The sequence below is a fragment of the Xenopus laevis genome, chromosome 2S (genome assembly GCF_017654675.1).
Source record: "Xenopus laevis strain J_2021 chromosome 2S, Xenopus_laevis_v10.1, whole genome shotgun sequence".
Classification (NCBI taxonomy): Eukaryota; Metazoa; Chordata; class Amphibia; order Anura; family Pipidae; genus Xenopus; species Xenopus laevis.
The window spans coordinates 74,968,661-74,983,038 of NC_054374.1; the positions used below are offsets into that span (position 1 = coordinate 74,968,661).

General features: G+C 41.0%; 1 protein-coding gene across 2 annotated transcripts; it reads left to right on the forward strand.

The window, feature by feature from the left end:
* The first annotated feature begins 9,028 nt into the window (after positions 1–9,028).
* LOC108709566 lies at positions 9,029–13,088 on the forward strand. Of its 2 annotated transcripts, none has more exons than XM_041583995.1 (2): positions 9,029–10,074; positions 11,762–13,088. In XM_041583995.1, exon 2 carries the CDS (start codon positions 11,776–11,778, stop codon positions 12,610–12,612), a length of 837 nt encoding a protein of 278 aa, XP_041439929.1. In that variant the 5' UTR covers positions 9,029–10,074; positions 11,762–11,775; the 3' UTR covers positions 12,613–13,088. The 2 variants fall into 2 exon arrangements, with proteins under 2 accessions (XP_041439929.1, XP_018105018.1); XM_018249529.2 differs by having other exon boundaries at positions 9,030–10,028.
* The last annotated feature ends 1,290 nt before the right edge of the window (positions 13,089–14,378 follow it).

Below are 14,378 nucleotides of genomic sequence, written 5' to 3' on the forward strand. Positions count from 1 at the left end.
TATCTCCACACACAGGGAAACCAAACAAGGAATGAAGACCATCAGACTCAGGCCACTAACTATATATTTAATACTGCTAATTTCCACCTCCCTGGCTCATTGGCAATGATACAAAGGGTGCAAGGAAACACAGAACGCCGCTTTTTTCATAGAAGGCGAAGTGGCAGCCAAGATAATTCAAATGCACTATTTTAATTTGGGGCCATGCATGCCATCTGCTTTGCTATATCTATGCATATTGGGCAAACAGTTCAGTAGACTCTTGGCATTCTTATTTAGGGTGTTTTATCATTGCATGTAAGAAATTGGGTGAAATAAATTCATCAAATTGTAATATTTCCAGAAATGTCCCTAAAACCACTGCCTTTAGCATAGCTTTCCAGTTGTGTGGAAAGACCTAATTACCCATTTTGGATTCAACTTAACGTGTACATTTTTTGTAGTTTTTACCCCACATAAATCTGGCAGTGTTTATAAATGAGGGTAAATGTAAGCCATCAAATAAGAATGCACAAGGTAGATTTTGGGGTGTTAACATGCTATGTATTTCGATAAACCTATGTATATAAGTCAAACAGTTCTGCGGACCCCATGCATTGATATTTAGGTAACCAATATTGCCAAATTTAGGAAAGGTTTGTGGCTTGGTACTTTACAGTATAAAGACATGCATACCCGATTTGGAGGAATGTGTACTTTCCAAAAATATATGGAATGAACATGCTTTTTTCTACATTTGCCCCTCAAAAATGCTATAAATTTGTTGATTTTGCGGTATCTGGAATTACAGAATGCCATATACTAAGTTATTTTACTATATGCCAAATACTTAGGTAAACCTATGCATATTGGGCATCTAACTGTTTAGCGCAAAGCATTCATATTAAGGGTATTTTAACTTAGTATGTGGGATAAAATATGTTGCAAAGTAGAAGCTTAAAGTCATTTTTCAAACATTTTACAAATTTGTATAAAATATAACTAAATTATCACTAAAAATAACTTGACTAGAAAAAAAATCGAGTTTTAATAAATCACCTATGTGTTGTCACTTTTCTTTATGTAAGAGAGTATATATATATATATGATGGTCGGCTACTTGCAGAGATACAGTTAATTTGTTCAGGAATCTATTCAAGGTATTAGTGTTATTAATAGATGAAATGCACATCTTTAAAACTAAAATTTGAATAGTTATATATGAAAATACATGATTAATTGGACATCATAAACCTTGTTATTTAAAACAAATTTGGTGATTGTTCCTCCCAGGGCAGCAGGCTTTCCAATCAGAACATAATTTATATTTTGTTAGGGTTAAACACTTGCTTTCATTAACTCTAAGACAGAATATAGAGAATTCCTTTCTAGCCATAGAAATACTGATCTGTGTATGTACATTTTGTTTTAGCAACCGCTGTTCTTAAGAAAAAAAATACGGTCTCTACCTGGAAATTAGGAACAGATTGCAACTGTATACTGAGCAGATTAATTTCAAGCTGTTCTATCAGATTCCATAGATTCAGGACTGGAAATAGCAAATAACTTGGATGTAGTTTTTCCAGACCATGACTCTTAAACATGTTTATACCAAGAAATGCAGGTATGGGACGTTATCCTTTTCTAGATTAAGGGGTCTTTTCATAATTTGGATCACCATACAGTACCTTGGATCTGCTATATAATTATTTAAAGATAAAATAAACCCAACAGGATTATTTTGCCTCCAATAAGGATTAAATATATCGTATTTAGGATCAGGCATTAAATACAGTTTTATTATTACAGAGAAATGGGTCTACTGGAGACAACCTTTCTATAATTCTGAGCTTTCTGGATAATGGGTATCCAGATAATAGTTCCCATACTAACTCCTCCATCAACCAATTCTGCCATCAAAGTGGATTTCTTGCCAGGTGCTTAGTGCAGCGTCTACCTACATTAATTGGGTTGCCTGGAAAATAAATAACTGTGGATATTATTAGTATCTATCAAGTACAGCTGTGTTCAGAATAATCTCAGTCTGACACCACTAACCTGATCAATCGCTGTTTTTGGTAGAAATTATATTTCTACATGGCAAATAATTTAGTAGTAGGTGTAATAGAAAACCAACAGACCTAACAGTCATGACACGCATGCTGCTGATTCTGTCTAATTGAATCATTAATTGAGGCTTGTTCCAAATAATAGTGTGGAGTTCAATTAGTGAGGTCATTCATTCTGTGAAAAACAGTTGTCAATTACAGCCCTTATTTAAGGAAGGAAGGCAGCAAATGTTATGCATGCTGATTAAAGTGTATTTCTCTCAGAGTAAAATGGGTCGTTTGAGACATTATTCAGAAGAACAGGTACTTTGATAAAAAAGTTGATTGGAGGAGGGGGCTTATAAAGAGGTTCAGAAAATGATAGACTCCGCTAAAATCACCTGAAATGCTTTAACTGGCAACGTTTCTTAAACTATGGTATTGGGCAAATTTATCACATACCAGGGATCATGGATCAGTTTCAATACATCAAAATACTTGAAGAGGTCATGTTGCCTTATGTTGAAGAGGAAATGCTCTTGAAATGACCCCAACAAGATTGATGTTATGGAGTGGCCAGCTCAATCCCCAGACCTTAATCCAATAGCAAATTTGTGGGGTGACATAAAAATGCAGTTTCTGTGGCAAAACCAAGAAATGCAGAAAAATTGAGCTTTGAGCTGCTTAATAGTATAATATTTTTGGAAATGCCAAACCTTCTTTGTCTCTAGGGGAAGACAAGTGTTGTCTTGTTAACTCTTGGCATCTTCCCTGCCCTTATAAATTGTGTCAATTTCAAATTAAACCTATTAAGGTCCGCAACGGGGAATTGGGATTGGAATCGTTCAAAATAGGTACAACATTTTAGGGAGAAATGTCAACAGAGTTTATGCATCTGATAACCCCCCCTTTTTTTTAGAGTGATAATGATCCAGTCCTGGAATGGTTTTAAAGGGCATGTAAAGGCATAAACATAAAATCCCATTTCTCTGTCATCATAGGGGGACACAGGGACGATGGGGTTAAGCTCCACCCTCCAGGAGGCAGGACACTTACTAATAAATTTGTGGGCGTGCCTAACCGGCTTAACCCCCACACTCCAGCTTATCCAATCAGTTTTTTAAGTGTCCTGTTACCAGGAGGATGGACGTCCAGCGATGTTAGTCAAGGATGACTATTCTCTTTCTGTGGTCTTACTCTGGGCAGCGTATGTTTGTCCTTAGTACAGTCCCAGTATTCTCCGCCCACCGGGGTCATTTCTAGCCGCTATAGGCTATAACGACCACCCAGACGTATCCCTGCTAAGTTTGGCGATGGCAGATGGTCTGGCCGGGATGGGCACGAGGTGAGTACCTGCCTTGGGCATAACAACTCACCTCACAGTTCTGGCTTGGCAGCCTCCCCCCTAGCAGGGAAGCCCTCCCCCTGTTCCCCCCCTTATCCTTACTGTTTGGTAAGGGGTGCAGGGCGTGCTCCTGTACTGGCCGGTTCTCTCCCTCCATGCTGTTGTCTGGGCGCCCGCTGCGCCTTCTGTCTAACTGAGGAGACGGCTGAGGGGGGAGAGGGCCGGATCACGCTGCGCTGGAACGCATGCGGCGTATGCGTTCCGGCGGCCATTTTGCGCACGTTGTGCGCATGCGCGTATGCGTTCCAGCGGCCATCTTGCGCACATAGTGCTTCTGCTGCGCACCGGATGGTTCATTTCTCCGCTCCTGCAAGTACTAGCGAGTTGTAAGCGGTTGCTGGCTGCCCCACACTCCTACTTACCCAATCTCCATGGCAGAAGGTAGGTCAGAGGGGTTATTCACCAGGGCAGGGGGGAAGGCTGCCAAAACAGCGCAGATTAAATTTTTTGCCTGTGCCAATTGCAATGTTAAGCTGCCTCGAGGGCAGGGGGAGCCGCTCTGTAAATCCTGTTTAGTGGGGCAGAGTACAGCGCTCATTTCAGAAGATGTTTCAAGCCCACCAGCGGCTCAGCCAGAGAATCCTTCAAGGGAGAGTATTTCTCAAGGTCAGGGGCTCAGCTCAGATGCTGATGTGCCAGCACCATTGTGGGCCATTCATTTAACACAGTCCCTTGCTTCCTTGCAGGGTCTTCCCTCTATTGCTGACAATTTAGGAAGAATGTTAGCCAGACTTGACCAAAAGACTAGCTCTAAGCGAAAACGGTCTGAAGAAACTAAAGTGCCTACTACGTCTGTTCATTGTTTGTCTGACGAATCTGCAGCTGAGCAGGCATCCTCACAATCTGAGGGAGAATTACTTCCTTCTGAAGTCTCGTCTGGGGAGGAGGAAGAAACTGTGGAGGACCACAGAGATCATGATAGTCAGCATGATGTGGAGGGTATTATTAAGGGTGTTATGGATGTGTTGAATATATCACAAACGCCCAAATCCCAGGATGATTTGGGGTTATTCAAGAGGAAGCAAAAATCCGAAGTTTGTTTTCCTTCTCATGAGCATCTTCTTCACATAATACAAGAAGAGTGGAGTGTTCCAGAAAGAAAGTTTCAGACGACTAGGAAATTTTCTAAGTCTTATCCATTTTCTAAAGAACTGGTAGAAAAGTGGACTAATCCCCCAGCAGTAGATGCACCTGTATCAAGATTGGCCAAGTCCACTACATTGCCGGTCACAGATGCGGCATCCTTCAAAGACCCATCTGACCGAAGATTGGAAGGTTTTCTTAGGTCAATTTATTCTTCGTCTGGGTCAGCTCTTCGCCCATGCCTGGCTTCGGCTTGGGTGGCCAGAGCAATACAAGCGTGGTCTGAATCGCTTGTCAAGGACATCCAGAATGCAGTTTCCAGATCCGATCTGTTATCATCAGCCAATGCGATAGCAGAGGCATCGGCTTATTTGTGCGACTCCGCACTAGACACAGTTCAAGTCACGGCACGTACTTCCGCTCTTTCTGTTGCAGCACGTAGAACATTGTGGCTGAAAAATTGGTCAGCAGATCTGAGTTCTAAGAAGTCCTTGACATCTCTTCCATTCAAGGGACAGCGCCTGTTTGGTGAAGAGCTCGAAAAAATTATTTCGCAGGCGACGGGAGGAAAAAGCACTTTTCTTCCACAGGCCAAAAGTAAAACAACTACTGCCACCAGACGGGGAAGGTTTTTCGTGGTTCAAGTAGACGATACATACGAAGAAACAATTCACCACAGCGGTCACACTTTCGAGCCAAAACAAACGACAAAAGTCGCATGCATTGGAAGACCAATCGACCGGTTATCAAGCCCGCAGCAGATAAGTCTTCGTCAGCCTGACGGGGTACCCCTTCCGGAGTCGGGGGAGCGTATTGGGGGCAAGTTACTCCAATTCCGGGAGGTGTGGATCAACCATGCGTCAGACATGTGGGTGAACGAAATTATTTCCAAAGGTTACCACATAGATTTCTCAACCATTCCTGGCAAAAGATTCATCATGTCCAGGGTTCCTGCAGATCCAGACAAAGCTGCTGCCTTTCTAAATTGCATCACAAATTTAGAACAAACTGGAGTGATTGTTCCAGTGCCACATTCAGAGAGATTTTCCGGATTCTATTCCAACATTTTCATTGTGCCAAAGAAAAACGGCTCCTTCAGGCCGGTACTAGATCTCAAACAGCTGAACAAGTTCGTCAGATCAGTACGATTCAAAATGGAGACTCTGAGATCAGTGATAAGAGGGATGGAGAAAAATCAACTGCTGATGTCTATCGATATCAGAGATGCGTACCTCCATGTACCAATCTGGCCGCCGCATCACTCCTTCCTTCGATTCGCATTCAGGAACCAACACTACCAGTTTGTGGCTCTGCCATTCGGACTCTCTTCAGCCCCCAGAGTGTTCACAAAACTAATGGCAGTATCGGCGGCGGCATTACGTCTGCAAGGGATTTCAGTCACTCCTTATCTGGACGATCTGCTTCTGAAAGCCAGATCAGAGGAAAAGGCAGAGGAAGATCGGAGCAAGGCAATCAGTCTTCTGCAGAATTTTGGCTGGACCATAAATTGGTCGAAGTCCAATTTGCGACCCAGTCATCACATGACATTCCTGGGTCTCGAGTTCAATACCATTACACAAATGGTGCATCTTCCGTTGGACAAGCAAATGAAGGTCATGAAGCAAGTCCGTCTACTCCTCCGAGATCAGAGTCCAACTGTTCATCTAGGAATGAGAGTACTGGGACTCATGGTTGCTACCATAGAAGCCGTTCCATTTGCACAGATTCACTTACGACCATTGCAAGCGAACATTCTAGCGTCATGGAGAGGGGGAGCTCTCACTCGCAAGCTCAATCTATCTCAGTCGACAAGAGTAGCCATCCAGTGGTGGCTGCGACCGACCAATCTCTCCAAGGGTCAATCCTGGGCGACGCAAGATTGGAAGATAATTTCCACAGATGCCAGTCTGAGGGGTTGGGGAGCAACCTGGGACAACTTGTCTGCCCAAGGCCAATGGTCTCCAGGGGAGTCCAAACTTCCAATCAACATCTTAGAGCTAAGGGCAATAAGACTAGCTCTGGCCGAATGGACAGAGTTATTACAGGCAAGTCCGGTTCGATTACAGAGCGACAATGCTACCGCAGTGGCGTACATAAACCGCCAGGGAGGTACTCGCAGCAAAGCGGCGCTGTTGGAAGCTCAACAAATTCTCAGTTGGGCAGAAACCAACGAAGTACAGCTGTCCGCGATCCATATCCCAGGAGTTCTAAATACCAAAGCAGACTACCTCAGCAGAATTCGTCTAGATCCGGGAGAATGGGAACTTCACCCAGAAGTGTTTGCAAAACTAGTACTCCATTGGGGACAACCACAGGTCGATCTAATGGCGTCAAGAAACAACACAAAGGTGCCTCGGTTCTTTGCTCGTTACCGAGAGAGACTGGCAGCAGGGGTCGATGCCATGACTCAGAAGTGGCAGTTCAATCTAGCGTACATATTCCCTCCGCTACCCATGCTTCCACGAGTCCTCAAGAAGATCAGACAGTCAGACATCACGGTAATTGTGGTGGCTCCTTACTGGCCTCGGAGGACTTGGTTTTTCGACCTTCAGGAAATGTCAATAGCACAACCGATACGTCTCGAGAACAGGCCGGACCTTCTGTTCCAAGGGCCCGTGGCACATCACAACCCTGGGCTGTTCGCTTTGACGGGATGGCTGTTGAGGCAGACATCTGGCGAAAACAAGGGTTAACAGAAGAAGTTATTGCCACATTATTGAGAGCTCGTAAGTCTTCATCTTCAAAATCATACTACAGAGTCTGGCAATCCTATCGGAGTTGGTGCGAGGAGTTCAATCTATCCTTTCACAAGCTTAGCATTCCGAGAGTTCTGTCTTTCCTGCAGCGCGGGCTCAGGCGAGGTCTAAAACTCAGCTCTCTGAAAGTACAAGTATCAGCTCTGTCAATTCTATTTCAGTCCAAACTAGCCTTGAATGATACAGTACGCACTTTTCTTCAAGGAGTGGCACATATAGTTCCTCCATATCAGCCTTCAGTTCCAGCATGGGATTTAAATGTTGTTCTCGAAGCCCTTCTGGATCCACCATTCGAACCGATGGGATCTATTTCAGATACTTGGCTTACCTGGAAGGTAGTGTTCTTAATGGCAATTACATCCACTAGAAGAGTGTCAGAACTGAGTGCACTATCGGCAGATCCATCTTTTCTAGTGTTCCACAAAGATAAGGCAGTCCTACGCACAGTTCCGTCTTTCCTTCCTAAGGTGGTCTCGTCATTTCACATCAACCAAGACATTGTTGTTCCCTCTCTCTGTCCGGAACCAAAGAATGATAAGGAACGTCGACTACACAACTTAGATGTAGTTAGAGCCTTACGATGGTATATTGAAAAATCAAGGTCTTTTCGACGGTCTCAAACTCTCTTCGTATTACCATCAGGGCCCAGGAAGGGTCTTCCTGCATCTAAAGCTACCATTTCTAGATGGATCAAGGAGACCATCAGACAGGCATACATGGCCAAAGGGAAGATTCCACCGGAGGGAATTCGAGCTCATTCTACAAGAGCAATCGGAGCTTCCTGGGCTTGGCGTAATTCGGCCTCATTGGACCAGATTTGCAGGGCGGCTACCTGGTCCTCTGTACATACTTTTACAAAATTCTATAAAGTTGATATTTTTTCTTCAGCTGAAGCATCTTTTGGGCGCAAGGTGCTTCATTCTGTGCTGAAGTAATGGTTATTCGTTTTCCCCGCCCTGCTGTTTTTGGGGGCTGCTTTGTTAAGTCCCATCGTCCCTGTGTCCCCCTATGATGACAGAGAAAACAGGATTTTTTATACTTACCGTTAAATCTGTTTCTCTGTGATCAATAGGGGGACACAGGGCGGCCCGCCCTAAAACTTTTGTTTATTGACCGTTTGGTCATGTCGGGATAATTCCCTGATTTACCTTCTACGTGGGTTATTATTATTTTGATTATTACGTAATCTTGTTACAGCATCTTTTGTGACAAACTGATTGGATAAGCTGGAGTGTGGGGGTTAAGCCGGTTAGGCACGCCCACAAATTTATTAGTAAGTGTCCTGCCTCCTGGAGGGTGGAGCTTAACCCCATCGTCCCTGTGTCCCCCTATTGATCACAGAGAAACAGATTTAACGGTAAGTATAAAAAATCCTGTTTTTTACTTTCTTTACTGAAAAAGAAACCTATCTCCAATATACTCTTTAATTAAAAAATGTGTACCGTTTTTATAAGAAACCTGACTGTATGCAGTGAAATTCTCCCTTCATTTACTGCTGTGAAATTGTCAGATGGTCCCTAAATGCCTAATCTTTGACGATCACTAAGTAGCCCAGACCACACTGAGCATTTGCACAGTCTTGGTCTTGCAAAGTTTGTTGTTTAACAAAGTTACAAGATGGTGACCCCATGTGGCCAACTTTGAAAGCAAAAATCATTTGTTTGATTAGGCTTGTGGTGCAGTAAGTTTATGTTTAGTATACAAAATACAGCATTTCTAGCCTTATTCTATTTTAGACTTTATTTCCCCTTTAACACCTAATTTCTATTCTCTCTAAATGGTAACATAAAATAAAGTCTCCAGAATGCCCAACCTGCATGATTATCACCATAATGGCAAGTGGCTAGTTGAATATGGCTTGAGCTTGCTGCTTTCTATGTTCTTGGGCATTAGTTCCTCAGTGATTCTACTGTTTGCCCTAGACAGCTTATGGCATTGGTTGAAGGTAAAGGGCATTCCAATAATTGTATTTTTGCCTGAGAAAATAGATGAACAAAATATCCTGTGCATTAGCCCTATATGTAGTCTTTTTACATTTAATATATTCCAAGAATTGTCTCTTGTTGCCTTCATTGTTCTAACTTACTGTATATTCCTGTTGTATTATCCTTTAAATATGCTATGCTTCTTTATTAATTCTTTTAGATCTTTTGTAGCCTGAAGGATTCTAGCCTTCTGCATTGCCAAGCACTTCTGCATCTGAACTACTGTGAAATCAGCAAGCACAAAACACTGTAACATACACAGAGTTGGAGTCCGACCACATTGCTGCAGCCACCATAAAAGAGCAAAGGAATTTTTTTTTTTAATCTCCCTTCTTTAAGCAAATGTTCTTTACCAAACAAGCTCAATATTGGGATTTATGAGTCATTCTAAAAACACAAGCTGCATGCCTCTCACTGTGACACAAGCACACACATATTTCTAAAATCTTTTATTAAACAAAGACAGGAATGACTTACAGAGTAACAGAAGGAACCAATTTGTGCTCTCCCCATCTACTGGTCTCTTGCTTTCTGGATGTATGAAATAGGATAGGGAGTTTGTAGTACTGTACTGCTGTCTCTTTAATAGTGTCTCCCACCCCTTATTCCCTCAAACCTGTCTCCTCCCACTTTTTAGAAACAAGCCATCTGACCCCAAATCTGTAAGTCCAGGCGACAGAACAGAGAGTGAAAGAGCAGAGAGAGTAATGGGTTAGAAGCTTAAGTTCAAGGATTCCACAGGCAACTGACAAATAACAACATAAAACAACAAGTAAGAATTCTTCATCCCTAGAAGTTTATTGATGTGGAATGTAAAGGTATGTGTTGAGCTTTTATATATATATATATATATATATATATATATATATATATATATATATATATATATATATATATATATATATATACACACATATATATATATCTTTATTGTAATCATCATTGTATAATAAATATATATGCTCCATAAAACCAGCAGTTTATGTTTGCTGCCTGAAGCACAAGTAGAATCAGGATGCTGGTTCCAAGAATTAAACTCAGGACTCCCAAATACTGCTATTATATATATATATATATATATATATATATATATATATATATATATATATATATATATATATATATTTGGCCTTTTTCAACAGGATTCAGATTCGGCCGAATCCTTCTGCCTGGCCGAACCAAATCCAAATCCTAATTTGCATATGTAAATTAGGGACGGAGAGGGAAATCTCGTGACTTTTTTTCACAAAACAAGGAAGTAAAAAATGTTTCCCCCTTCCCACCCCTAATTTACATATGCAAATTAGGGTTCGGGTTCGGTATTCGGCCGAATCTTTCGCATGGGGTTCGGTGGTTCGGCCGAATCCAAAAAAGTGGATTCGGTGCATCCCTAATATATATATATATATATATATATATACATATATATATATATATATATATATATATACACACACAGTATGGAACCAGCATGCATAGACCAACTCCTAGTATAAGCAGCACAATGGTTTTATTTTTATTGGTATTCCTTCTAGCCCTTCTAAATAAGGCTTTATATCTTTCATATTACAATTATTACAGTACAGATTATGTTTCGCTATTGTGCTTAAGTGTACAACTGACTAGCTGAGGGTGATGGGAGTTGTGGTTCAGTAAGACTTGAAGGGAAACAGTGTGGGCATTACTGGTATAAAAGCTGATATTTTTATTGCATATTACAGTAAAAAGGTCTAAGCATCTTGGTTAGTGAGAGGGCTTGTACACTCTTAAAGACTGCATATAGTGCTTATACTTTCAGCTGTGCATAGACTCCTCTGTTCCTCTCCCTTCTTACATGCATTTCAATACCAAGTGCCAAGGCCCTGATCTTACTCTGCCTCTTTCATATTTCATCCCTGGTCTCTTGAAAGCCATATAAGCCCCTGTCCTCTTGTGTTCCTGGACACAAATGACCCATGTCCTGTGAGAACTGTATGCCCTCTGTTAAATGGGTGGAATAGAGAAAGTGATCTGGCATACTATTACATTCTTCCACCACAAACAAGCTAATTGGAAGGAATTGATTTTTTTTAATAGAAAATAGCTTTTGGGATATTCTCAGCATTACACTATAATGTGGGATATTCTGGCTGTCCTAGAACATTTATTCTAATCTTATATTGACAGTTGGCCACTATGCCATTCTGTACAGTGATGCTATCCTTTACACATACTAAAATGAAATAGATGTCCATATTCCCAAGATAACCTCCTACCAGTGTGTCTGCTGAAGTAATCTCACCTATTTTTATATGTACATTTGTTAATGTTACAGAATACATTGTGGATCAGGTGAATTATATATATATCTATATATATCTATATATATATATATATATATATATATATATATATATATATATATATATATATATATATATAAATATATATATATTCTTGTAATTGGTATATTTCATTATGTAATGCTCATAATGTTAGTAAGTAACATTGATTTCTTATTTCTAGATCTCTTTTCAACCATGAAGCGTTTACCCAGTCACCATCTAGATGTGAGTCTTTTTCCTCGCTTCCTAGGCCTGTGTAGGAAATACCGTCCTCCTTCTCCACTTCCAGGATCTCCTCCAAAGGGACAGCTACGCCTGCGCTCTCCTCCTGGGATTTTTGTGTTTATTGCCATCATCCTTGTCCTAACAGGCTTGACAGTGGCTGTTGTTGGCTATTGGCCTCAGAGAACTAACAGTGCTTCCCCAACAATTATTCCACCTCATCCAAGACCACATGCTGAGAGGTTGAAGTTGATAGGTCCAGTCATCATGGGTGTGGGGTTATTTGTGTTTATTTGTGCTAATACGCTTCTTTATGAAAACCGAGACACAGAAACAAAGAGGCTTCTTCAAAACAGCATGGTCATGCCAAGACCATCTAATGTGACTTTAACTACCAGTCAAAGGGGGCAATTACCACTGCAGAGAACATGGGGAGAAAGTTCGGGAGAGCTGGACAATAGACGTAATATTTTAATTCGTGCACAGCTTTTGTGTCCCCCCATCAATGACTTATCTGTGTCCCTAGTGAGTATCCACTCCGATCCTTGCATTTCATCATTATCACAACTTGGGAATCGTTGGAAACTGAAGAAAGAAGCAGTTGCTAGAAGTTATAGCTCTTCAGTGAAGATAGATATGGCAGATGTGGATCAAGTAAAAGGAAGTTTAGAGGTGCCAGACATAGGAAGAAAAAGTAAAAGTTGGCCAAGGCTGGAGGAATGTAATACAAAGCCGAAACATTCCAAGGAAAAAAAGCTGAAAGTTGGAGAAAGAGAGAGCAGCCAAGAGACTGTGCCAGAAATGGCCTAAATAAATGAAAGGGTTAGAAATGTAATTTAATCACCGGGAGTACATCCAGAGGATTATGGAGGGCATGGTTAGTGAGGTTGAGGGGATGTTCCACCATATAGTGGAAAACTATATTACTCTGAGCTTTCCCTATCTATCCAAAGTGTTTGGACAGGTTATAATAAATTTAGAGATAACCTCAATTTTTCATGTCCCCCTCCCTAATTAGTACACCATGCTCTCATATGGTTTTTATGATGGATGTTACTTACCTAGAATTGAATAATCTTTTGTGCACTGTAGTGCAACCACCCCCCAAAGCCAATGCTTTGTCAAGTAAACCCAAATTCTGCCTCCTCATAGTTAAATGCTATTTTTCACCATCAGTGCTCAGTTTATAAACAGTTAGAAAAACATTCATACAAATATGCCTTTATTCACAGTAGGGGCAGCCTTCAAGGCCATTTTACAGATCTGGGTCCATCAGCAAAAATCTCTTACATGTAATAATTCATTCCTGCATATAGAATATCAATTAAATGTAAGTGCAACATTTTGTGCTTAGTTTCATATATAGACAAGCAGCGATACAGCACTCACATTCTATTTGCTGAGTACAGAAGCAAAGTATTTTGGCTTTCTGGGAGTTAAGTTGTAAGCCCAGGCCCCTAGCATCTGGAGGAGGAAGTGAGATTAGATCCAGATGTGAACTGCACTGCCCCTCCCTGCACACCCATAATGTTCTTCAAGCTCCAACTGCCTTGTTGCTGATTTCGTAGCAGAAAATGCCTTTCAGCTTAAATCAGACATGGGTGGCTGCATGGGTTACACTACAACTCCCAGAATACAAGGACAGCCAAAGGCTATAAGTGGTCATTTAAACGGGAAGTTCGCTTTTGAATATACTTTTATTGTGCTCCAGAAAGGCCTATTGTAAACATCTTTTCAATTTGTCATCAGTATTTATTTTGTCTATCTTTCTTTTTTCATTAGCCTTACTGATCTAAATTTTTAAGACTACAACTGAAAAATAATATCTGGTTGAAGAGGTCATTAATCGCAGCAGTCACTGACTTTGCGACTTTCTTGTTATTCTTATTGCATACCTTTTTTCAGGCGCTCTAGCACTCCCTTTAGAATATAATTTCAAAATTGATCTCGAGTTACTTGGGTAATTAAAGGACAAGGAAAGGCAAAAAAATAAAAGCCCATTTTTACTTTCTTTAATGATATATCTCCAATATACTTTAATTAAAAAATGTGTATCGTTTTTATAAGAAACCTGACTGTATGCAGTGAAATTCTCCCTTCATTTACTGCTGTGGATAGGAATTGTCAGATGGTCCCTAACTGCTGAGCAGGGAAACAATCATACTTATGAACAGCAGAGGGAGCCTTACTTTACCAGCCAATCAGAATTCAAGCAGCTTTGTTTATGACGATCCCTAAGCAGCCCAGACCACACTGAGCATGTGCAGGGTCAGGGTCAGGCAAAGATGTTTAACAAAGTTAAAAATACTGCAGCTAAACCTGTGGAAATCTTGTAGAAGTCAATAGCAGATGGTCCCTTTAACAATTAGAACATGTTTTTTACCTTCATGATACTCCATAGTTTTGGGGCTGTTTGACTCTGGTTTTTGATGGAGTTGTTGAGGCGACAATTTGATAAAGTAAAGCTTTCCGAATTGGCGCACGATTTTGATGCAACTTTATACTGCACTGACTTTTTTTGATCTCCGAAGGGAATGTTGGATTTAGTAGTTTGGTCATATTCTTTTTTTTTTTTT

Bases quoted from the DNA above. Each gene is read 5' to 3' on its own strand.
- LOC108709566 (XM_041583995.1), top strand. From the start codon at position 11,776: ATGAAGCGTTTACCCAGTCACCATCTAGATGTGAGTCTTTTTCCTCGC.